General features: G+C 55.3%; 1 protein-coding gene across 4 annotated transcripts in view; it reads left to right on the forward strand.

Annotated features, from left to right (window-relative positions):
- Positions 1-24,855, forward strand: part of ITPKB (inositol-trisphosphate 3-kinase B) — a 104,762-nt gene that overhangs the window by 73,555 nt on the left and 6,352 nt on the right. For all 4 annotated transcript variants that reach the window (XM_002760576.6, XM_035281126.3, XM_078356715.1 and 1 more), the window contains exons 3-5: positions 15,926-16,025; positions 17,353-17,566; positions 22,479-22,683. In XM_002760576.6, the coding sequence (XP_002760622.2) occupies positions 15,926-16,025; positions 17,353-17,566; positions 22,479-22,683 (519 nt within the window). The remainder of the gene's footprint in view (positions 1-15,925; positions 16,026-17,352; positions 17,567-22,478; positions 22,684-24,855) is intronic.

The following is a 24,855-nucleotide window of genomic DNA, read 5'->3' on the forward strand; positions in this document are numbered from 1 at the left end:
AATAGTTCAAGGAGCCTCTGGTCCATTTGCGTGGTGCCGGCCACACACTGTGTAAATAGCTCAGCTGCCCACATTCCCAAGGCAAATACTTTCCATGTACCTCTTCGGTCACCTTAAATCCCAGGGCTCTTCTGCAGTTTATCGGCTCGCTTCCTTTTCCGAAGATTCAAATGACGACTGCCTGGAAATATTTTCTTCAGTTGGGTTTTTCCTTGGTGACTTCACTCCAAGACAGATGTGCCCTAATAATAGCATTTGAAAGTTAAGGGGAGTAAGTCAGCCAGCTGGTTCTGTTCCCTAGAAATGAGGTTACAGTTCCTAAATGTGAGCTCTACCCGGAGACCTTGGAGGGGCCGAGCCTGCAAGAGGGCCATGGCCACCGTGAGGGTCTGGAGTCCTTCTCCCTGGGACAGAGTCCCCGAGGCTCTCCCCTCATCCCACCAGGACACATGTACTGCCTGGCACACGGCAGATGGATGTCACAACGGAGGTTTGCCATCTTCGGAGATGGTCAGAGGCTCTCGTTCAGCTCCTGCCTCCTGAGCCTGAAGGCCCCAAGCTCGGTGAGACCTAAACCCCCACTGCACAAAGCAGAGCATTCCTCCAAGTGCCTCTCTCATTCCCATGTTCAGACTCACTGACTGGAAGGACTCCCAGGGGTTGTTTTAAGCCCGTTCTTCAGCCTCTGTCATTCCAGAATACATTTTTCAGATAACCCACTTGCATTCCCTCAATCATGTTTCATTTCCTCTAACTCAGTAGGAAGGAGATGAAACAAGTCTAAGAGAACCAGGAGCCTTCTGTAAGCTGCTCAGGCAGGAAAGTGACTTTGTGGAGGCAGGCTTTAAGATCCCTTAGGGAGAAAAACTGTACGAGCCTCTACGGATGTTGAGGCTCTGTTTCTTGGTTTTGCTTCTCTGAAATCTGGAGGAGAAGACAGGGAGGATCTGGGCTGCAGCCCTTCTTTGCCCCTCTCTTGTAGGAGATCCTCACCTCAGTTTTGTGAAAACCCATGCTGTCTGTGATGATCTCAAAAGCTGCTGCAAAAGATCTCAATATAAAAGAAATGTTAACCTGGTCGTGGTGGCTCACACCTGTAATCCCAGCACTGCGGGAGGCCGAGGCAGATGGATCACTTGAGTCCAGGAGTTTAAGACCAGCCTGGGCAACATGGCAAAACCCCATCTCTAAAAATTTGCCAGTCATGGTAGTATATACGTACAGTCCAAGCCACTAGAGAGGCTGAGGCAGGAGGATTGCTGGTTTGCTTGAGCTAGGAAGTTAAGGTTGTAGGGAGCCGTGATTGTGCCACTGCACTCTACTGCCACCTGGGTGACAGAATGAGACCCTGTCTCAAAAAAAAAAAGGAAAAGAAAGAAAAAGAAAAGAAATGTTGAATAATTGTGGCCTAAAGTGAGAAGTAAAGGAAGCAGCCTCAGGGTGTTTCTGCTCCTGGCGGGTGGGAGAACCTGGCTGCAGTAGGGCGCAGGCTTCCAGGGTGGGAGTCTGAGCAAGACCCCAGGTCTGCCCGGATTAGGACACAAACCTGGGGGCACACCTTTGCCCCTGTTTGCTGCTCTGGGAATAGGAGTTGAGACTGGTACCTGCCTCTCAGGGGCCCTGGGAGGCTCCTGCCACATGGGGAAATGCTAAGTGAGCACCCACAGCCACTAGCACAGCTGGCTGACAGAGATGCACCGGGAAGGGCGATGAGTCAATCTGTTCATGAAAATCATGCATATATCATCACACATGCCGTCAAGATGACCCGGGGGACAGCTGAGCTCTGAGAGCTGATGAGTCTTGCTCATACTTGGGGGTTCACTGGTGTCCCTTTTTGGCAACCCGTTTCCTGTGCTTCCAGAGGTCTGCACGTGAACAGATGCATGACTGCTGAACTGAGAAGGGACCTCTGCCCTGCACAGCTCTGGTCAGGAGAGGGAAGCTGGGTGACTCATAGCAGAGTTCAGAGCTGCACACTGGCTGAGGCTGGGGCAGGGCTGCACACGATTCTTCGGAAAGCAGCTTGGGGTTTCTGCCTCTCTCTGTAGTCTGCATTCTCACTCGCTGAGTGCCGTGTAGCCACAGGCAAATCAGCATAATCAGTCAGAAATATGAATTGGACCAACATATCTTGCTTGGAAATATTTTCTAAATATAGTTAAATTTTTGATAACTGCTTACAAGCCACCATGTGGTATTCAAGTCCTTCCTCAAAAGTTTCCTTGTTGGAAATAACTTAAATGGGAATTCCCAAAAATCTGGCTTTGGAGTTAGAGCAGGGTTACCCCCTTAACCAAATCTCTTACAAGGCTTTTTCTTTTTTGCTTTCCCTGAAACTACCTAAAAGGCAGTTTCTGTCCATTTAAGTTCTTGGCCTAGAGAGGTAAACATTTAGCAGTCGGAGCTTGAGGGAACCTTGTCCCTTCTCCTACATCCAGTAGTAGTCTCAGGTTTTAAAATGCATAACCTGAAGATTTTTCAGTCTCATTAATCTCTGAAAAAGTACCAGGGGTGACTAGAGAGCTGCTCACACAGAAGTGTGTTTCCTTCAGCAGGGCTGTGCCTGGGAGAGCTCGGGGTAGAGAAGATGGCATTTTAGATTCTTGAACTTTCTGCAGAAAACTTCCTTTCAGATTCCTGGCATTGTAAATGTCATCCCTTGGCATGGGATGAAGAAGTCTGTTTCCACATGTGGCCACCTGGCCGAGGTGCCTGCGTCCCTGTTGCCCGGCTCAGTCTTCTGGGGAACAAGCAGAGTTACTTAGTTCAGATCCAGGTTCCTGGGGGAGGTTTGAGTGGGGGAATTTTCGGGAAACATGAGAGTCTCTGGTGGCTACTGTGCCAGGCTGCCTCGTCCACGCACTCCCTCTCACACCTGCCTAGAAAGTGGCTCCTGGGCATTTTGGAGTTCCAGAAAGACTCCGTTTCTGGCAGGGAATACGACTTTTCGGTGGGGATCCACTTACTCCTGGCTGTGACCTTTGCCTTCTGCCCTTTCCTTGTGGAAAAGTGGGAATCAAGGCTGGGATAAGGGATAGAGGAGGAGGTGGTCAGACCCTACTCCTAACATCTGCTGGGCCCATACAGAGCTGCCTGTCATACAGTTCATCTGATTCTAAGGCTCTTGAGGGGCTCAGACCAGACAGTATATGTGAGAGGTATGCAATACGTATCTGCCTCTGTGGAGTGCTCTTATGTATGTGCGAGGCACTGCACACAGAGAATTGAATTTAATCCTGAAAACAACCCTTTCGGATACTTGGTATTCCCGTTTTACAGATGAGGAAACTGAAGCTCAGTTTGGTAACTTGGTAATGCCACCAGCCAGGAGTGACAGAAGCTAAACCTGAATTTATCTGGCTATAATGTTACCTGTTGTGCATGACAGGAAATGAGGCCACCCAGCAGAGTGATGAAGAGCCTGGACCTGCAGCCAGCCTGCCTCACTACACATCTACAGAACCCTGGGCAAGTTGTCTCACCACTCTGTGCCACAGTGTTCCCATCTGTAAGGTGGGACAGTGACAGCACCTCTGTGACAGGTTGAGAGACTCTTACACACACACATAGCAAATACTCAGCCCTGTGTCTGGCTCCAGTAAGCACATGAGCTGTTTCTTACCGACACTAGAACAGCTGGCATGCTGTGGGCTCCACACCGCTCCACCCTGCAGTACCTCTCTGTGGGCTATAAAGGAAGGATTAAGCAACTCTAGCTCCCCAGGCCGGGGAGCTGTTCCCAAGGAGTTGTGTTGCGGGTGGAGATGGGGCTGAGTCCCCTGGCTGGCCCCTCTGAGAGAGTGGCCCAAGATGGACTCTGGGTGCTCGGAGGTTCCAGAACTTCAGTGCCAGTTGTCTGCTGATCAGTGAAGGCCTTTGGTAAATTTCCACCCTAACTTGGCCTTGTTTTGCATTTACCAAAGTAAAAATAAAATCTCTGGGGAGGAGTAGATGAGTGCAGGGCAGGAGGGGATCTGCTGTGTGTTGTGGCCACGGCCCCTAACCGGCTGGGCAGAGCCCAGGCGCCCTTTCCCAGAGGACAGGCTGAGCCCTTCTGTCCTCTGAGCTTTACCCATTAGGAAGTCAGCCTCCAAAGGCTGCCCACCCGCCTCAGGCTCTTCCCCAGCCCCCTTGGCCACTCCCTGTTTCCTCCTATTGTTGCTCCCCTCCTAACCTCTGGGCCCAGCAGACTTTAAGGCCTGGAGAGGCCCCTGGTGTGAGCTCTGCGAGGCCTCTGTGTTCAGCACAGCGTTTCCTATGACTTCTTCCTCTCTCGCCTCTCTCCTCTAGCCCTTCATTATTTTTAGTTCTTAAGAGGATAGAATCCAGGAGGGAGGAGGAGGGAAGTTAATGACCTTCTCACCAGAGATGGAGCATTTGCTGGGCCTGGACCAGCAGGGAGGGTTAGGAACATTTCCATTTTGGATGAAGGACACCTCGATTCTTGAGTAACCAAAAAAAGACTGCTTTGGCAAGTTTGTGGGCCCCTTTGATGCCAGCTCCTACACAGTGTGGATGAGGGAAGGAGTGCGGACCTGAGACAGAGTCACTAATGGAAGAGCATTCTTTGCTAATGTCTCCAGTGTCCCTGGTTCCTGCAGGACACTGGGGACACCCATGAAGAGGTGTTCCCTGCCTGCCAGCAAAGGCATCCCAGATTGAGGGATGGGAGAGTGAGCAAACAGTGACTAACCTGAGAGAAGGTGGCCCCCAAATGCTCGAGTCTAAGTGAAAAGGCCTCAGGGGCCGGGGCCAGCCAGGCTGCCAGCTGTGGGTCCTGGAGAGAAACCTGGGCAGACCAAATGGAAATTCCCACAAATATGCCCCCTCCTGCTACTTGGAGAAGTCTGAAAAGTCCAGATGTGAGCAGTGAATGGAAGGCAGTGTGAGCCTTGGTGTAGATGTGCTTTATCCTCCAGGCCTGGCCCCTAGCATGTGCTGGGCCCACAGGGTCCTCTTGTCAGTTGGTACTGGGAGTATTTGACTCCCACTGGATGTCCAACCTAGGGGGACATACAGAGGGTTAGGACAGATCCCTGGTTCCCCGGAGCCTTCCTGCCACTGGGAGACATGAAGCACTCCAGCTTCCTGTTCCTTCCCTGCCCCACCGCAGGTCTGCTGTGCGGGTGCCCTGCCAGGAAGCTCTCCCTCCGCCCTTCTGCATATCCACATCCTGCATCTCCCTCCAGCTTCAGGGAGGATTCCAGGAGGGGTGTAGGGCTGAAGTGGCCCGAGAACTTCAGGGAGAAGGTAGGGCCAGCTTGCAGATTCCAGGGGATCTGCTGATGAGGGGGGGCGGGTAGGATGTGGATACACAGAAGGGAGGAGGGAGAGCTTTCTGGGCAGAGCTCCTGCACAGCAGACCTGGATGTGGGGCAGGTATGGAATGGCTTGCCCTGATGGTTTGGAGTGGGCACGCCAGAGAGTCAGTGTGGGGCAGTATATGGCAGTGGCTCTGTATCCCAGACGGACCCTGCTCCCTCTTATGCATGGTCAGGGAGCCTTGGTGAGGCCCTGGGCTGCTCCCAGAGCCCTGTCCTTGCCGGCTGGGCCTTTCGGCAGAGTTGAGGGCTTACAGTGGAAGAGGAAGAGTGGCCGTGACGGAGGCCCCCTGGGTGCCAGTCTGGGTGCTGCCCTTGGCCTAGAAACTGGGCCTCTAGTTGCAACAGGAAGAAGGCAGCTAATCAGGAGGAGACAGTTGGGCAGTCACTCAGGGTTTTCCTGGTTTTGGTCAGAATGTGCTGCTAGGGGTCGATGGAGCATGGTGGCATCCCTCAGCCAGGGTCAGCCAGGGCTTGAACGTTGCCTGCAAGCTCCAGCCTTCAGCCTGACCAGTTCTACACACTGTAAGCCAGGGGCCTGGCCGCCCTCAAAGCCTGATTGGGAGTGGGGAGGACAGAGCGCTCACCCAGAGAACATACTGAGCCAGGTCGTGCTGCTCCTGCCTGTAGGGGCTGGTAAGGACCCACCATCCTCGGTCTCCTGTCCAGGCCCAGCAATTGTTTCTGAAGGAGTCCCTTCACCCACCCAACAGCCCTCAGGGGGATCCCTACCCTGTGCTCACGGGTTCCGTAAAGGGTGGGGGAGAAGCTCGTGCCTGGTGAGCGGCCCTGCGGAGGATGTTCTGTCCTGTCCAGCATTCGGGAACATCACACCAGGGGTGGGGGCGGGGGATGAAATAAAGCCTTACTCGGATCTTTTCTGAAAGTGCTTTTGCACTTGGCATTTAGGGGGATTTTCTTGTTTGTGAAAGGGGGAAAGGCAGTTAGTCTTAAATCCAGACTTTTATTTTTAGCTGGAGCTACCTGTCCTGCCAAGTCCTTGGGCTTAATTTTTCCGATCCTTGGTGTCTTGGTTTTGAAAACCCTTCCCCTCCTCCCCTCCCATCTCCTTTTTGGCAGGGGCGGGTTTCGCTTTTGGCCCCAGCCAGGTTTCTAACCAGGGCTACAGGAGGGAGCTATTGAGCCAGGGGCCCCTACCTGCCTGGGCTTGTACCCAGCCGCTGTCAACCCAGCTGGGCCCTGCCAGGGGGAATACAATGAACAAAGTTGGCCGCCGCCCGACTCTGCAGCCTAGGAGAAGCACCAGGCTTTTCCCCAGTGAAGGAAGTAATGATCACTAGGGAAACCCTAACTGCTGTTTTAGAAAGACCAAATAAAGAAGGAAGAAAAAAAACATTTTTTCCAAACATGGAAAACTCAATGACTCTCACTCAGACTTTTGCAAGAGCAGAACAAAGGCTCTGACACAGAACAAACTCTCCCTGGGCAGGGGCGTCTTTCATCCACTTTCAGCACCAAATGCGTCTTCCCTGAGTGTGTGTCAGTGAGGACGTTCTGGGAACAGAAGGAGGGAGGGGAGAGTAGGCCTTTGTTTAGGCTCCCCCATCTGAAAGGTCACTCGTCTGACAAAGCCCTTGCTGTTTATGTGAGGCTATTTTATAACTAGGGGAGAAGCAGATAGCCCCAGGTCCAAGAGAGATGATGGGGGCCCAGTAATCCTGTTGGGTGAAACAAAATCCTTGGAATTAAGTGGCACAAACCCGGAAGCTGTGTGACCTTTTGCAAGTTACTAAACCTCTCTGAACTTGTGTCATCATTTGCTAAATGGAGACAACTATATCTGTGTTGTGAGAGTTGCCTGAGCTATTGGCACAGTATCTAACAGTATGTTAGACGTGTAACGTGATCTCTTTGCACACACGCAGCAGAGTTAGACTGGCAATACTGTCTTGGGAGTGTTAGAGAGTCCAGAGAACATTTCCCATTTCTGATATTTTAGAGATTTCCCCTCATCTCTTTTACAAAAAACAAACAAACAAACAAAAAACAACACACGGATACTCTTTATCATTATCTAAAAATAATAGCCAAGTGATCAGACTATTTAAATAAAAAGAGAAGTGCTAGAGGAAAAAGTACCAAATTGGGGGAACAAGTCAGGTGAGAAGGAGGCTAAGAAGAGCATGTAACCCCCTTTTAGAAAATGACATTTTTAATCTTATTATTCACCTCGAAAATATCCTTCTCTGGCGGTGCCTAGCAGAGTTCCACATATGTGAAATAAGATGGTCCGGGAAATCACTCTTTCTTCTTTTTGCAACGTCAGTGACTTGAACCAGAAACTGATACTGACTCACCTGGGCTCTGACTCTTTCCAAGTCATACATCTGGGGCCTGCGGAACTGCCCATGAGTCCCCAGAGCTGCCGTGGGCATGGGACGGGAAGCTTTGTAAGCAATTAATCACACAGCTAGCTCATCTGATCGCCAGCGGCTACAGTCAGGCCCTCTGAAAGTGCCTGGTTGGATGCTTGCCAGTCTGCTGTGCCTTGGAGGAAAAAATTATTCCAATTTAAGAAAATAGACACAGAAGCAAAAAACCGAAGTGAGCCTGGAAGGTTTGCCTGTCCGTGACAGTCTACAGAGCAGCTGTTTGTGCCCGTCGCCTGCATAGGCTCTCACGGTGACTGCATGGGGAGGGCAGGGCGTGTGCATTGATACCTGCTGTGCCCAGTGTACACTGAGGTTTGCCCATGCCCCAGCTGGAAGGCGGCAGACCTAAGACTCGTTCCAGCCTCGAAGCCTGAATTGCGCTGTGTCATCGTCCTGCCCTCTGGAACAACGTTCAGCTTGATGAGCTGCCTTTCCACCTCAGAGGTGGAGGCTTTAGGATCCTGATGGAGCGAGAGAGGAGTATTCAGCCCTTAATTTGCGAGGTGGTGAAACCACCGTGGGCCTGGCAAAATCAGCAAGAAGGGCGGCTGGAGGAACGGGTACGCTGGGACTAGAAGGAGCTACCTTCCTGAAGTCCTCCCTGCTTTTCTGAAGTTGTCCCAACACAGCTGTGGCTTCCAGGAGAGGAATGTCAGGGTCCTGATAAGAAAATGGAGTGGAGCCCACACCTGCCCAGAATGTGAACTTTCTCCAGGAGCCTCTGCTCCCGAGGAGCAAGTGCAGCCCCACACCTGCTGAGTTTATCTCCCTCCTCCTGGATGCTGTGAGGATTGGCGCCTGCCCAGCCAGGCACTCGGCAAACCTGCTGGGGGTCCCTGAGGGCCCACCAGGGTAAACCAGCTTCCCTTTCTTGTGTCACCCAGAAACCAGCAAACACAAAGAACTGGGACGGAGGCATACCCAGGTCTCTTTGGAAGCACCCAGGAGGGCAGCGAGAAGGCTTCCTGGGAAGAGGCTATCTGGGTTGCATTTTAAAATCCACACAGGAGTTAGCTAAGTCCTGTGTATCTGCAGCCATTCTTCTGCAAAGTCCCTAATAGCAGAAGCTGACACCCTTGCATGTCTAAGGTGGCATGGGGACAGGTGTGTGGAGCAAGAAGTTGCCTGCAGAACTCCACAGGCCCGAGAGAATGTGAGCCCAGGTGGGCTATGGTGGGGGGTGGGAGTCACCAGGGCTGCCACTGACCTTCGGTCCTCAGGACGCAGAAGTGTTTGCCCCCAGCGTCACAACCCTTTCTTCTCCCACCCACCCTAAACTGCGTTGAGAAACAACATTGGTTTGGAGGGGCAGGAAGTGGCTGGAAGGAAGACAGGAAGCAGACCCCAGGGGGCATGTGGACTGAGCTGAGGATCGGACAATGCTGGCCCTGGGTGGCTTGGCCTCCTGTGGGAAAGGCTGGGCTGGGCAAGTGGCTGCTGACAGGCTCAGTCAGCACTACAGGGACAGGGAGCAAGGCCAGACTCTGAAGAACATGCAGAAGGCTGAGGTCTGGTTGCCATCCTCACCTCTCCTGATAGGCCTTTCCAGGGGTCTTCTCTGAGCCCCAAAAGGAGAGTCCCAGGTGCCTGCGGCCTTGAGCCCTCCCCTGACCCAGGATTGAGGAACCTCTGGTCATTGGCCGTGAGCCTGCCAGAGAAACCTGCAGGCCTGGGGTCACCTGCTGTCTCCCAATCGGGGGGCCGTTTCCTCCGCAGGAGGCAGGGCCCATTTCTTGGCTGAGCAGTCGCAGGGCCTGAGAAGGGCCGCGAGCTTGGTGAAGCTTTTCCTTCCCCATGGTGACATTCTTACTGAGTTTTGGACAAGGGGCCCCTCACTTTCATTTCGCATGTTATGCAGCTGATTCTGACGAGAGCTAAAGCATTTTCTAAGGGGGGTGGCCAGAGGCCCACACATCCTCACAGCCTAGAGTAGGGGATACCTATGTCCCTCCTTCCCCCCCTTCCTCCTCCTTCCTCCTCCTTCCTCTCCTCTTCATCTCCTCCTCCCCTCCTCTTCTCCTTCTCCCCATCTCCTCCTTTTCCTCCTCCCCTCCTTCTCCCTACCTCTTCTCCCTACACCCCACCTCCTCCTCTTCCTCCTCTTCCCTCCTCTTCCACCCTCCTCCTGCTCTTCCTCCTCCCTCCTCTTCCTCCCTCCTCCCTCCTCTTCCTTCTCCCCCTTCTCCCCCTCTTCACTCTCCTCCTCTTCTCTTCCTCCTGTTCCTCCTCCTCCCCCACCCCCAGCACCCCTTTTTCCCCTGCCATATGAATGACAAAGGCTGGACCTGGAGGTTCTGCCCCTTTGTCCTTTGATTCATTGAAGGCAGTGTTTTCCCTGCAGCCTGACTGAGAACGCCTGATGGGGAGGATCTGGGGAGGATGGTGTCCCCCAGGAACCGTTAGCATTATGAGAGACTTGGAACTTGATCCAGAAAAACACTCAGAATCAGAGACTCTGCCCAGGCAGCCCTGCTGGCTTGGGGCACCTCCAAGGATGGGCCAGAGGTGGGGAGGAGGAACCGCTTGCCCAGGAAGGCTGCACTCTGCACCTGGCACAGAATGCTGGGTCTGTTTTACGGCTGTGTGTTGAGCAGGAGAGCATTCTGTGTAGGCCTTGCCTCCAGGGAGCAGACTCCCATCTGCTCTTCAGACCAGGAACTTCTGGGAAAAGGGAAAGAGGAAAAGGGAGACAGGACGTGGCATGCCCTGAGCTTCCCAAAGGCGAGGTCCTCCAACTCCCAGGTGATGTGGGGAGCAGAGTTGGTCGGAGCCGCTGGGCCAGGCCTCTCTGTTAGGGGAACGCAGCTGCCGCTCCTCAAGCTCCCTTCACCTCTGACTTCTGTCTCCTCCAGCATGAAAAGGGTTAGGGTTTTGTTGTCAGATTTTTTCCCTCCCACTACAAATCTCTCTCCACGTTCTCTGAAGATTTTGGGTCCTTCGAGTCAGGTGCAAGGGGACAAGACCACACCAGAGGTCTCCAGGCCTCTCTGAATATTAAAGAATCACTCCCGCTTCTCTCTCCACCACCCCTCCCTCACCCTGGCCTGGCTGTTTTCTGATCCATTCCTTCCAAATTCCTCTGAGAAAACTGAAGCTCTGTCTTTCCCTGCGCTTCTGGAGTTTAGCACAAGACCTTCTTACAGAGCGAGGTCCAGGTTGCAGCAGGCAGGGGTGACAAATGTCAGCAGAAGGCACCGCTTGCCCTGCCTGCAGAGGAGCAACGAAGCCAAGCCCAGTCCAGTGCTCCTTTAACTGGGGACACAGCCGCCCAGGGAGTGCCCCCCAGTTCACATCCAAGCCTGTGAAGCCGGGGGTTACCCGAAAGACCGCATGCCTGGCCTCAGTGGGTTTAACCACTCTGCCCAGAATCAAAGTAAAAGCTATGTTTCTCCAGCCCTGGAGTGCAGGTGCCCTTGACCTGCCCCGGGGCACCCCAGCATCCTGGTGCTTTCCTTTCCACCAGTGCCCCTAAGAACATCACAAGTGCAGAATCCCATCCACAGAGTCTAGAAGTGTCTGGCTGCTCTGATCTGACACGTGGGAGAGCTTAAACCTTGTGTCATCTGACAGCTGCACCAGAGGTGGCACCTGAGCAGCCCCAGAGATAGACATATCTGGGATTTTGGTGGCAGCTTTAGGGGTACCAGAGGCCCTGGGCTCCTCTGCTAAAGGAGCAGTGAGAAAACTCTCCCGGGCTGCCCAGGGGACCCGCCCTGCCCAGTCTTTATCCTGCTGTCTCGATGCTGAAGAGGCACTGGGGGGGTGGGCCCTCGCTCTCTGCTAGGCATGGAAAAAACTGGCTGGAGGCTCCCCATGTGCAGGGTACCTACTGGCAGGACATAGAATCGGATGACTTTGGGGAAGTAATTTGCTGAGCCTCAGGCTCTTTGATCTGTAAAATGGAGAAAACACTCCTAACTGGAACATAGGAACAAGGCCGTAATGAGCTAGCCCAGGACCTGTCACAGAGCGACAGCCCCATCAGTGGTAACGGGTATGAGTGTGCACACCATGCCGTGGTGCTGGGGCGCGTCTGCAGAAATGGGCCCTTCCATCTCCCGAAAGATAACAAAAGCAGTGCCGGCCAGCAGCGAGTGCCCCTGCACTGTAGTACTCAGTCAGTTCAGGAAGAAACCCGGCACATCCACGGGCTAGGCCGGCCCCACATCTGCATGTGAGGAAGTAAGGGTCACAGCAGAGGGGGCCGCAGTCAGCTGGCCACCTGCCCCGGGTCCACCAAGGAGTGGCCCACAGCCCCGGGAGGCCAGCAGGGACCTGCCACACATAGGGAGCTTTGGGAGCACTCCGGAAGGGTCACAAGGGATGTCCCGATTCCCTGAGGTGACACAGGGGCAGGCGGCCAGCTCTGCCCTGGGCGGGGGTCCAGGTACCCTTTGCCACACCTCGTTCAAGACATTGGAAGGTTGCTTTTGTATTTCTTAGAGCTTGGCTTGAGAGGCTGGGGCCTGGGGTGGGGTCTGTTTTCAGACAGAGAAGAGACAGAAGCTCCGTTGAGCTCTCACTCTTAAATATGTCCCCAGAGGAGGGGCGCGGTGGCGGGGGATAAACCCCTCTGGGCGGGATTCTTCTGGATTATCCTCTTTTCTTGTCTTGTTACCTGCCTTAGCTGGGGGACGAGGACTGGCGCTCCTGGAAAGCAGCATGTGCCTGGAGTGCGTTTGGTTCCTGAGGCAGCTGCTGTGGTTTCCCCAGCCATCACAAGGGCATTCATTGATTCTCTGGAATCTCCCATCTTTTAGTTTATCTCTGCTCCTAGGGTCTGGGCTGGGGCAGCTGGGGTCACCCTGCAGCCTTCCTTCCCCCGCCCTGGACCTGGAAAGGGCTTTTTCTATTTACTGCTAGGCAGTGACATGAGGCACAGCCTGGGTGCTGCTATTTAAAACCACAGGGAAGCCCTGTGTGCTGCTACTGGCAGAGAGAAAAGAGGGCTCTCATGCAAGTGCATGGCGTTCTCACAAGAGGAATGCTCCACGGCCCTCATCCAGGCAGGGCGGCCTTGGGATGGGGGACTCTCAGGGCTGTGGCCACGTGGGAACCATTTTCATGGTGAAGAAACGGAGGGGAGCCAAGCGTGAGGTGCCTGGCTGCATCAGAGCTCAGCACTGAGAGGCTTGTGGATACCAGGAACTCTCAGAAGACACTCCTTTCTGGGCCCTGGATCTTTAGCCTCTGGGAGAAGTCCAAGAACTAGAAGTTTCTTAGCTTCAAATAGCCTTGCAGAAGCTGAACCACACTGTCCTGCCCAGCATCTGTTCACTTTCCTGGGTCACAGGACCCCTCTCACTGTCTGGTGGGTCTCCAGGGAGCTGCACTCCAACAGGGCGGGCCTGACCCTGCTCCAGGCTCCGAGGTCTTCATTGTTGAGAACGCAGGTGGCAACTCCGCCTGGCACCAGACTGACCATTCATGGAGTAACTTTAGAGACATCTGGGTCCCCTCCTTGAACACAGAGGGCTAAAGACCCTTCCACAGACAGCCCTGTACCCACATCTGACAGCTTTCTCTCCTGGGAGAACGGGAATCTATATGTTACTCTCATTTTACAAACAAGAAAATGGGGCCCCAAACAGGACTTGTTCAAGAACAGTCACTGAGGCGGAGAAAGGAGCCAGGACTGGGGCCCAGCTTGGCCTGCCTCCCTGCCCAGTGCTCTCCCAGGTCCAGGCCTCCCTGCCCCGCAGCCACAGCCAGCCCCACCTGCTCACCGGCTCCCTCTGCCTGCAGCCCCCATGCCAGCAGGTCTGGTTCCCAACCCGTCCAGGTCTCAGCCCCAGGCCTTTGTCCTCACACCCTGCTGCCAGCTGTAGTCATCTCTCTCTGTTGAGTCTGGCCCCCAACTGTCTCTGGTGGGTGCAGTCTCCATAATGAGCTCCCCACTTTCCGGCAGTGAGCCGTCTCTGCATGGCCCCTCCAGGGTCCCGGGACCCTTCCTCCAGGTGTGCTCATTTGCCTTCGCCTGTATGGATAAAATATGAACTGGCACCCTGCAGCTGGGAGAGTGGCCTCTCTAGTCTTCCTCGGGGGGGCCATTGCTGCTGGGATGAGGGAAGGTCACTTTCCAGGGCCCTAGAGTGTCCATCCGTCCAAGGAGCCTGGTATACCAGCCGTCTGTCCCTCACTGGACACAGGAAACTGAGGCCCCAAGAGGGGCGGTGAAGCAGTGCGGTGTGGGTTCTCCCCTGATGGGTACGTGGCATGGGATGGGACGAGCCCTGGATTGAGACCACTCTGGTCTCCCCTCCTCCCACACCACCCCTGAAGCCTGTCAGCTCCTGTCCTCTCTGAGCTCTGCTTCGGGGATGTGACTCACAGGTGGTGACCAGCTGTGCATGTTCCCTCTGGACCCACCTTAATGGCTTCCCCGTGAGCAGGGGGCTCCTTACGAGCCGCTGCTGGGCTCATCTTGTGTAATGAGGTTTTTCCATTGTTGCCCTCAGGCATTGTGTGCCCTGATTGTTTATGCAGCCTTCTGGGTGCTTAGATAAGAAATGCCTCCGCTGCCTTTAGCCTTCTTTGGCGATCTCCATCAGAAGGATCTAGGAAAAACACGCTTCTCAGTAAAGCCTCGGCCGTTTTGTCACATGGCCTCGTGGGGTACTGCCCTCTCTTAAGAATAGAATTTGTCTTGGCGATGGGGTGAGGGTTTCTGGGACGGGGATAAAAATTACCAGGTTTAGTAAGGAAGAATTCCTCTCCTTAAATAGATTTTAACTTGAAAACCTGATGACAGAAGCAGCTGGGTCTCAGCAAAGAGAGAAAAAACAAAAGAGGCTGATTTCACCTTGACTTCACCTAGGAGACCTAGTAGCCACCACTGTCACCTGAGAGCTGTAGCTGGGCACTCCGGGGCAAGGAGTGGGAACCTCATCTCCAGTGTGTCCCCTTCAGGCGGGACCACCCTCATCTCTTCTGCAAGCCTCATGGCTTCTACTCTCGTGGCTCTGCTGGGGCGGGACCCACTTTCTCAGGAACTCAGAACGCTTTACATTCGGGCTCTCATAGCTCTCTTCAGGGCTGGTATGTTTGGGGGACACTTGTCTTTATCTTTGCAGCTTGTTCTTACTGAAGTTCACTGAAGGATATTTTTTTCTGGGAAAGAAAAGAATTGTGTTTATTTTCAAATAGTTGTATAGAGAATGTTTAAATCCCAGCTTCACCATTTACCTCTTTGAAGCACAGGCTCCACCAGATGGAAATAGAAAGAATTGACTTGCATGCTCATTCAGGAAATAAGAAGGTGCTCAGTATACCTTAGTTCTCCTTTCTGCCCAAGGGGCCTGTTCTCCACAAATACATATACACGCGCGCCCACACAAATGCACACACACATGCACACGCGCACACACATGTACACATGCACACATGTGCACATGCGCATACACATGCACATACGCACACACACGCACGTGCGTGCACTCGTACAAATATGCACACACATGCACATGCGCATACACTCATGCACACATGCGCACACTCATGCACACACATGCACCCATATGCACATGCGCATACACACTCATGCACACATGCGCGCGCACTCGTGTACACATGCACACACATATGTGCACATGCGCATACACTCATGCACACATGCGCATGCACACATGCACATACGTGCGTGCACACGCACACACGTACACACATGTGCACACACTCATGCACACATGTGCACACACACTCATGCACATACACATGCACACCGCCAGCCCTGGCTGTTTTCACTGAAGAAACCTGCTGAGAGTGAGGAGCGAGGTGCAGAGGAGAGAGCTGCTCCCTCCTGTGTGACCGAAGCCATTGGTGCAGGTTCTGTTCTGAGGAATTCCTTTAAAGTCTGTCTTCAAACCACTCGCAGGCAAGAGGTGCCTCTGTTGCCACCGCATCTACAAATGGAATGTGAACTAACGTGGTACGGCTGGGTGGTAGTGTCCTCTCCGCCTTCCTTGGAGGGGTCATTGCTCTTCGGACGAGGGGAGGTCCCCTGAGCATTTTGCTCAGGCTGTTGCTAAATGGGTAAAGCCACCTCCCACCATGTGCCACATAGATGATGGTGGTGGCAAGGTCCTCGGAGCCCAAAAGGGCCCTTCCCATCCTGTGGCCACAGAATGAGGGCCCTTGCTTTGAATTTGTCTTAACCAGAAATCAGTGGGTGTCTTTCTAATGTAGACCTTTTTGTTTGCTTGTTTCTAGAGCAAATCATGGAGGAAAATAAAAAACATGGTGCACTGGTCTCCCTTTGTCATGTCCTTCAAGAAGAAATATCCCTGGATCCAGCTGGCGGGACACGCAGGTAGATGCAGCTCTCGAGGACGTCCTGGCAGGATGCTCAGCCCTCTGGGAGGCGCCTGGCAACTCTGGGAGGGGAGAGCCCGGCCCTGGACGCTGTGCTCCAGGATCAAAGCTCCAGCACGGGTTCCCTCAGAGACTTTCTAGTCTGAAATCGCAGCCGCACTTGCAGGCTTCGGCCTTAACAATATCTTGTAAATGCCATAGACAACTGACCTCTCTGGAGTCTGTGTCACCTCCTTCCACCAAAACACCAATCTTCCCCTCCCCCTGGCTCTTCCAGTCTCTCTCTGCCTCTCTTCCAGTTGTGCTCAGTAAGACAGATGAAGCCATCAATCTTTATAGCGTACCTGCCATTTGTCACCCTGGACACAGAGGCAAAGCTAACCCTTTCACTGAACACCCACTGTGTGCCCAAATCGCCATGGTCCTGGGGGATGCAGCATTAATGGAGACGTAGTGTCTGCCCCGAGAGAGCCTGCCGGTGGTGGAAGATTTGGCCAAGTCACCCCATAGCTGCAGGGCGGTGTGCAGTGCTGGGTGGGAGGTGGCCAGAAGCTGAGTCCAGGCAGTGCTGGGGAGGGAGGACATCTGGAGCCAAGGCCCCAGAGCCATCTAGCCCATACATGGAGCGTCTGGATGCACTGTCATCTGGGGACATTTCAGGGGGCTGCCTGCGGACTTGGCCTTTGTGACTTCACCGCCTGTGGGTCCTTTTCAGGCCAGCACAGGGTCCAGCATTTCTCTTTCCTCCTGGACCACATTGGCCCAGCCCAAGGCACATGATGGACAACTGTGTGAATGCTTAGCTGGGTCTGGCTCAGAAGTGCCACCCAGGTGGGGCAGGCTGTAGACCCCCACCTCTCAGCCTGTGCAGCTCCCCATCCTGGCTCTGAATCCTGTACTATCAGGGTTTCTCTACTGAGGCCAGGAGACACCTTGGTTGCTGAGAAGCAGGGTTGATGAAGGAGGCTGAGATTGAAAGTAGCAACACTAAGGAGGGGCTAGGTCTTTGCCTCAGTCTCTCACCTAGCTCTGTACCCCTACAGTAGGGAACACTGGTCAGGAGGAGTCTGGGGTCAAGGAAGCTGGGGAACCAGCCCAGAATTACAGTCATGAGTTCATGAATTACATGAGTTCAGAATTACAGTCATGGGTTCATGGGTCTTGAGCCCACTGCCCTTAAGGTGCCCAGTCCACACCAGGACATAGGCACATCTTCATCCCCAGGCTTAGCCATCCCCAGGGAGGCCCAGGCCCTGTGGCAGGGAGGGCACCTCTGCCTGCTGCCTGCAGCCGGGGACCAAGGGCCTTCTACACTTGCTCTGCAGGGAGTTTCAAGGCGGCTGCCAATGGCAGGATCCTGAAGAAGCACTGTGAGTCCGAGCAGCGCTGTCTGGACCGGCTGATGGCGGATGTGCTGAGGCCCTTTGTGCCTGCCTATCATGGAGACGTGGTGAAGGACGGGGAGCGCTACAATCAGATGGATGACCTGCTGGCCGACTTCGACTCGCCCTGTGTGATGGACTGCAAGATGGGCATCAGGTGAGCCAGGTTCCACATGCCTGCCTCCGTGCCAAGCCACACGGCAGGTGCACAGCACGGCACTCAGGGCTTCCAGGAGGCCTCACAGGTGCAAGGGCAGGCTGAGGAGGCTGTTTGACCAATTAGAGCCTCCTCATCCCCAGGCATCTCACATTACGTGCAGGGGGTGCAGGGACCTAGGCTTTGCCCATGATGGCCCCTTACCTTCAGTGAGCAGAAGCCAGGGGCTGGCAGATTCAGAAGAGGGGCCCTGGCTGGGTTCTGAGCCCCTCAGAGAGGGAAGAGAGAGCTGCCCTTGGTTCAGGTGGGATCGCTGGGGATGGGGAGAGCACCAGGTAGGGAGGTAGCAGGATGGTGACTTCCTGCTATGTGAGTTGCCGAGGGAGATGGGAATCGAGGTCTTTCCACCTCCCCAGCCCTTGTGAATGGGAAGAGTGGCTAGTGGAACATGTTGGCTTACCAAAAAAGACCTCTTCCTGCCTCAGAGCAGGAGGAAGCCTCCAACGGAGCTCAAGAAGCCCCCACGGCAGGGCACTGCAGGGGCCCGAGGTGGGCCCGGAGTGACCACTGAATCTGTGTGCAGGACTGGCTCCCACCCCCAGGTTCCTGATGGGGGCTCAGGCTCACTGACACCTGCCCAGGGGATAAGCCTGGAGAGGACTCCAGGGAAGAGGAGAAAGGAAGAGTGTGCATGAGGAGGCTGGGCAGAGAGCAGACGGGGATGCCTGAGGCTGGCCGCCCTGATCTTGGGCTTGGTTTTGGCGTTGGGTTTTCCATGACCTCTCAAACTGCAGCCTTTCCACCCCAAGTCATCCGTAGCACAGCTCCTTCTCCCCGGTGCGGGTTCGGTGAGCCTCCCTAAGGCCATCAGTCCACACGGTGTCCAGCGTGCGGTGCTCAGGCTATGGGGCTAGCCCAGCTGCAGTGCCCAGGCCGGACGGCCAGAGGCTGGGCCCCTCCGTGCTGCCTTGCAGGGCTCACTGGGAGGCCAGGCACAGAGACACGGCTCAGAGCAGAAGGCTGTGTCCGCTGTGAATGGTTTAATCGGTTTATTTCTCATAAGAGGAGACTAGGAAAGATGGGTGTGAGAGAAAGAGAGAGAGACAGAGACCAGGAGAGAAGCGGGCTAAGCCAGCCAGTTTTTCTTTCCTTCCTTCTCTCTCCTCCTGGGAGTTCTGTCCTAAGATCCTGCCTCTGACTGTTGTGTTCTCTCGACCTCGCCCGCAAGGAAGGCACGGAGGATGGAGAAGCACAGCCCAGCTCTGTTCTTGCACCATACCTGGCTGCCTCCCTCCCAACAGCCAAGGTCCTTACTGTCTCTAGCTCACAGGGATCTGGGATAGGGCAGGGAGGAGGTGGAACATGCCCGCAGCCAGCCCGTGACCATTGCTTTTTCCAAGTCTGATTTCTGTCCCAGGATGGTATCCCCTGGCGCACCAGAATGTGTCCTCTCAGGGGAGGCCCGACCCTTCCTTCCAACCCAGACAGCAGCAGGCCTGCCTGCCAGCAGGGGAGCAGGCACAGGTCACAGACAACCACATGGAGAGTAATCCAACTGGTGTCCACTCAGATCTGGCTAAAAAAATACGCCCTGTGTGAAGAACATCTGGCTGGGCATTTCTGGAAGCTGGCTGTTTCAAGGACACAGCCAGCCAAGTACAGGGCCGGGTGCCCCAGAATCTGCCTGCTCCTCCTGGTGACAGGAGCCCCACTCCTGCCTCAGGGCTGCCCCCACGTAGCCCCTTGACTTCTGCAGCTTCTCTCTGTACCCTGTCGCTCTCAGCAGAGACCTAGAGTGACCATGCCTGCAGCACATGTAACCCCATCTTGGCGGGCAGGGGAGCAGGATGAGAGACGGGTATGTGTGGACGGGAAGAGGGAGGTCTCCCCGGAACCAGAGTGCACCCAGCCCCATCTTTTCTGCACACAATCCTAAGGACCCTTCTTGTTCCAAGGGCTGCACCAGCTGCTTCCATTATTTATCCCATTGCGTTCTCACTGCCATTCTGGGAGATGGGTCATGTTCCAGTGTGAGCAGGAGGATTCTGTCACCCAGAGGTTCCGTGGCCCATTGGGGCCACCCAGCCAGGCAGCAGCTTGGTACGGTTCTGCACCAGGCTTGTCTGACTGCAAATCAGGCCCCCGGCTGCAGCCCAGCCCTTCCCAAGGGGGCCGTATGGGACTCAGAGTCCATGGTGTTTACCCGGTGTGCCGAGCTAGCTCCATCTGGGCTGTGGACTGTGACCTTCTCCCAAGGGCGTTCATCCAGAACGCTTGGCTGTGGAGCCTCTCCCAAGACTGGCTGCCCATGGTCACCTCCAGAGTGTAGCCTATTCATGGCAGAGGGAGGAGGCTGGAGCCCAGGGTTATCTCAAACGCTGAGTCCCAGGGCAAAAGGGGTTGAGACATGTCACAGAGAAAGGGAAGAGCTGGTCACCAAACAGCACTGGCTCTGGCAGGGGCAGAGGGATGGTACTAAGGAGAATGTGATACAGTTGCTGGTAGTGTCTGCACCTCGGAGCTTCTTGGGACCCTGGCTCCCATGGACACGTGCTCAGTGGCTCTGGGGCAAGTCTGTGTGACCTGTCCTGGAGAGTCAGCACTGTCTTCCTGACATCGGGACCAGCAGCCTGGGGACTGCAGAGGAGAGCCCGTCCTTAGCACCTCTGCCCTTTAGGAGCTCTGGGTGGCGTTTGCCCGCCTCCTGTTGACTCCCCAGGCTGGCCTTTCTCAGAGGAGCACTTCCTCCACCCGGCCTTGATCTCCTCATCCCTCAGCGTCCTGTGAGTGGGCGAGCAGGTCTCTGCTTCCTTGCATAGCTTGGAGCTTTGACTTTGCCTCAGGCAGGCAGGGGAGTGTGGGGAGGTCCTCAGCCTCACCTCTCTGTGGGCCTCCTGCGCCACCATCCAGCTGACAGCCCCTGTGGGCATCTCCCCCTAGCCCCTTTCCTCTCCTGGGCAGTGAGTGACTGCCCGCTTTGAGCTGTGGGGGCCCTGTTTGGAGAAAGGCCATGTGAAAAGGGATTTGACATTGAGGTCTGCTTCCTGTTTGAGGAGTTACTGAGAGCTCTTTGCAGAAGCGCAGCCAGCCACCCACCCACTGTGTGGGCCCTGCAGCATACTCTGAAGTCCCTTGCCCAGCCTAGCTGCCCCTTTTCTCCACGGTACACACATAGATGCACACGCAGCCCCTGCCTCGGCGCTCTGGTCCCTACTGACCTGGCTTTGCACGTGAGGGGTGTGCTGTGTGCATGTCCGGCATGTGTGCACCTGTGTGTGTGCAGTGGTGCACCGGAGTCCGTGTGTATGTGCATGAGTACACGTGTGTGTGCATACAAAGGCCCAACCCAGAGCTACTGACCTCCCCCTCCAGCCCTCATCACCTCCTGGAGGGTCCTAACCAGCCCGGCCTAAGTTCATACCCAAGGATTTATTTTTTTCATCTCTTTTCTTTCAGTGCAAATTTCAATTAATACAGTGGTTTCTGAGAGCCTGTCATTTTTAAGACACACTGTGATTTTTGTTTAGTCTGTTCTGGGTCCCAAACCAGCAACTTGGAGAAGGCGTGGTGGGCAGTGTCGGAGCAAGGCCAGGAGACAGATGCGGGAGAGTGGAGGGCAGGTGGGCAGGGCCTCTGTGGGCAGCTCCCACCCACACAGGGCAAAGGGGAGAAGACTTCCCCATCCTGCCACTGACACTGCTGATTTCTGCCTCCTCAAGGGGTGCGGGCAGCCTCTGAGCCTGTTGTTTAGGGAGACTGGGGCTTTAAAAGAAGAGCAGGGGAGAGGGGTAGGATGACTCACCTGCCTCTGGTCTGCAGAAGGTAGAAGCAGAGATGTGTGCTGGGGGAGGGGGCATATCCCGGCAGCTCAGGGTCAGCGATTCAGCCCGGGCTGCTCAAGTCCCCTGCGGTCCCTGGCCCTGTTATCTCTCCCAGTGTCTAGGTGGTCCCCGCCAGTTCAGCTAGAACTGCTGGTGTGGAGGCCAGAGCCATGAGGCAATGGAGTTGGAAGCGTTTTCTCAGGTGCTTGGGGCTGGGGAGGAGACCTGGTGTTGATGGGGTGCCAGGCATGTCTCTGGGATGAGCAGAGGCTGAGGAGCCCCCTACCTTCCCCCCTCCCCCATTACAGACTTCCCCATCCACACTGGGGCCCCTTCTGCACTTTGTGCTCCAGGTTTCTCCTCTTTGGAAAGAGCCAGGGACACTGGTGGGCAGGCTCAGCCTTCAGGCTGCCTCAGAACAGCGGAGAGAGATGGGGGCTTGAGGAGGGCAGAACGGCTTCTCCCACCAAGGCACGTTCTGGCTTTGGAAGCCTTGGCTTTATGGAAGGGTCCAGGCAGCCAAAGAGGGTACGGTGGGCCCTGAGCAGACCCTGCCTTGCCCCCAGGCCCCTCTCTCAGCTCCACTGTAGCAGCAGGAGCAGGATAAGCCCCGGCTGCCCTGCCTCCATCTTCCTTCTTTTGCCAGTTCCTGTGGGGTGTCCCCAGGAGGAGCTCCTTGGGCTTTGTGAGGCTGTCTGGTAGGCTTGGAGTGAAGGCTTCTGATTCAGCGAGGCCACCCCTTTTCTCTTGGATCAAGAGCCTGCCCCAGGCTGGGCGGTGGTGCAGACCTGTAACCCCAGCACTTTGGGAGGCCGAGGTGGGAGGATCGTTTGAGGCTAGAAGTTTGAGACTAACCTGGACAACATAGTGAGACTTCCCTATCTACTAAAAAATACTGTTTTTTAAAAAAGAAAAAAATTAGAGCCAGCCCCAGCTGGAGCAGAGTGTGCCACCCCCTTGGAAGGACGTGCCTTGACTCGGGGCACTAAGCTGACTATTGGGCAAGGCACACCCCGAGCCTTCATCCAGAGGAGCTGCTGCTGAGCCCTACCCGAGCCCATGACCCTCATGTTGCCTCCCCTCCCACGCAGGACCTACCTGGAGGAGGAGCTCACAAAGGCCCGGAAGAAGCCCAGCTTGCGGAAGGACATGTACCAGAAGATGATCGAGGTGGACCCCGAGGCCCCCACCGAGGAGGAGAAAGCACAGCGCGCTGTGACCAAGCCGCGGTACATGCAGTGGCGGGAGACCATCAGCTCCACCGCCACCCTGGGGTTCAGGATCGAGGGAATCAAGGTGAGGCTGGCGAGGTGCAGTGGCCTCCGTGTGCTGGAATGAGGGTGGCCTCAGGCCCCACCCGTGCCCACCTCAGGGGCCTGGCTACTCTCAGGGCCCTTTGGAAGCTGTCAGCTTCTCCAGGCACAGGCTCAGAGTGTGGGAGGCCACCCCACGCCGCAGACATCAGCCTGTCCTCAGTCTAAGATAGAGGCTGGGTGGCTGTGTAGGGGGCTCAGCCTCGGAGCAGAGCGGCTTCTAGCCCTACCAGCTGTCAGCCCTCTGCCGAGGACTCTCCACTTAGCCCAGACAGTGCCTGGCACCGAGAGCCTCCTGCCAGACGTCCATAGGGGAGCTGGTTCGTTCTGCTCCGGCTGCACACCAGGACTGGCAGACAATTCGGGGAACGGAGGAACACGCTGGCTGCCTTTGATGTTGGAGCCAGGGTCCCTCAGAAACTGCATTCTCTCCTCTTTGCTCTTCGATCTCCTTTTTTTTCTTTGAAAGTTCAAAATATTTGTTGGAACAGAAATAGCAACATAAGCCCCAAAGAAAAAACATGACAAACTCTGTGAGTAAAATGTAATTTTCCCCTGATTGATATATTTGTGTGGGTGGTTTACAAAATGACGGCTCTGTCCCTTCTGTCCCTTTGTGCCTGTGTATATCCGGCAGAAAAGTTCTTAGCTCTGGCTATGGACACACAGAAACTTCCTATACATGATTATGTTCAAATGTTTATTTACTTTCCCCAGAATAAATTGGGGAAAGAATAAATTGGCCCTGTCTGCATTGCCGACTGTCTGGACTGATCACGGCACTGCCTACACTGACCGCCCTGTCCCTGGGCCCCTGCGTGCATCCTTGCCGTTAAATTTGCAAGAGCAGGGCTTCGGGATTCGGGCCCCGCAGGGTCTCAGACAGCCGTCCTTCTGGAGCAGGTGGCGGTCCCTGTGCGGTTGTCAGGTCTCCCTTTCTCTGTCCAGCCGCCTGCGTTGTCTGTGGTGTCCAGCCTCGAGTTAGGTTGGCAGCCGATGGTCCTGACGGGAGGTTCCCTTCAGCCTCCTTTCAGATAGCATTTACGTGGCGGTTGCCGATGGCTTGTTGCCCACGCTGGCGTGTGGGGCAAGTTTCTACCTTCCCTTGGGACAGCTGCTTTGTGAGCTCTGGACTGAGAAAAACATTTGCCCCCTTCTTTGTCTTTTGAAACCAGCCCTTCTGTCTGTTTTACATCCAGCTCTGAGACTGGATGAAAATTCTGTGCCCCTCCTCCTTCGCTTAGCATTCACTTTCGATGTGCTCCTGGTTTCTGTCTATTATCCAGCAGTCGGAACAGCTGACAGCCTGTCTTCCCGCTCCCGAGAGAAGCCAGCTGTCTTCACCATCACCTGCCCGCCTCGGTGTCAGCCGAGAGGCTCTGCCTGGGGTTCGCCTCCCTCTGCCCAGCTCTCAGCACCCAGGGCTGCTCCCTCACCCTGGGTCCTGCCAGTCCTGTGGAAGGCAGCCACAGTGAGGACACAGCTGAAGCAGTTTCCATCCTGAGGGCAGGCACAGCCCCCTGCTGGGACTCCTGGGGGGCACTCCTTCCCATCCTGTGTCACTAAAGAACAGATTTCCTCATAGGTCAGCAAAGCCCCCAGGTGGGCCCAGGGCAGCCTGAGCAGAGACAGTGCCGGGGCCAAGACAATGGAGTGGGGTGGGGAGGAAGCAAAGGCGGGCGGGGCTGCGTCGGATCCTGGCTTCCGGAAAACCTGAAAGAAGAGACTGTAGATTATATGAAGGAAGGTCGAGCTGAGCTCAGGGCCTGAGCACTTCTCCCCTGCCTGTGCTAGCGAAGGTGCCTCTGGAGGACAGGGACCTGCCGACCCTCTCTCTCGGCCTTGCTGTTGCTCTCGGGACTGGCCAGCACCCCCACCATGCTCCTCCATCCTCAGCCCAAACGCCCCTCATACCTCCCGGCTGTTCCCACCACTGTTCACTCTGTCAGGGATGCCAGTGCCACCCTCTGTGTTCTCCTGTGTCTGTGCCCAGGGTGACTCCCCTCTACTGTGCACGCCGCCTCCCCGCCCCCTACCCGGACACCTGGGTGCCTCTGCTGGCCCTGCCCCGGGTCCGGAGGGGGCTGGCCTGCTCTGTGGCATTGGGTGGATGAGAACAGTCTCTGCCCGAGGGTCCCTGCTGACCCCTTACTGG

The sequence above is a fragment of the Callithrix jacchus genome, chromosome 19 (genome assembly GCF_049354715.1).
Source record: "Callithrix jacchus isolate 240 chromosome 19, calJac240_pri, whole genome shotgun sequence".
In the NCBI taxonomy this organism is placed as follows: Eukaryota; Metazoa; Chordata; class Mammalia; order Primates; family Cebidae; genus Callithrix; species Callithrix jacchus.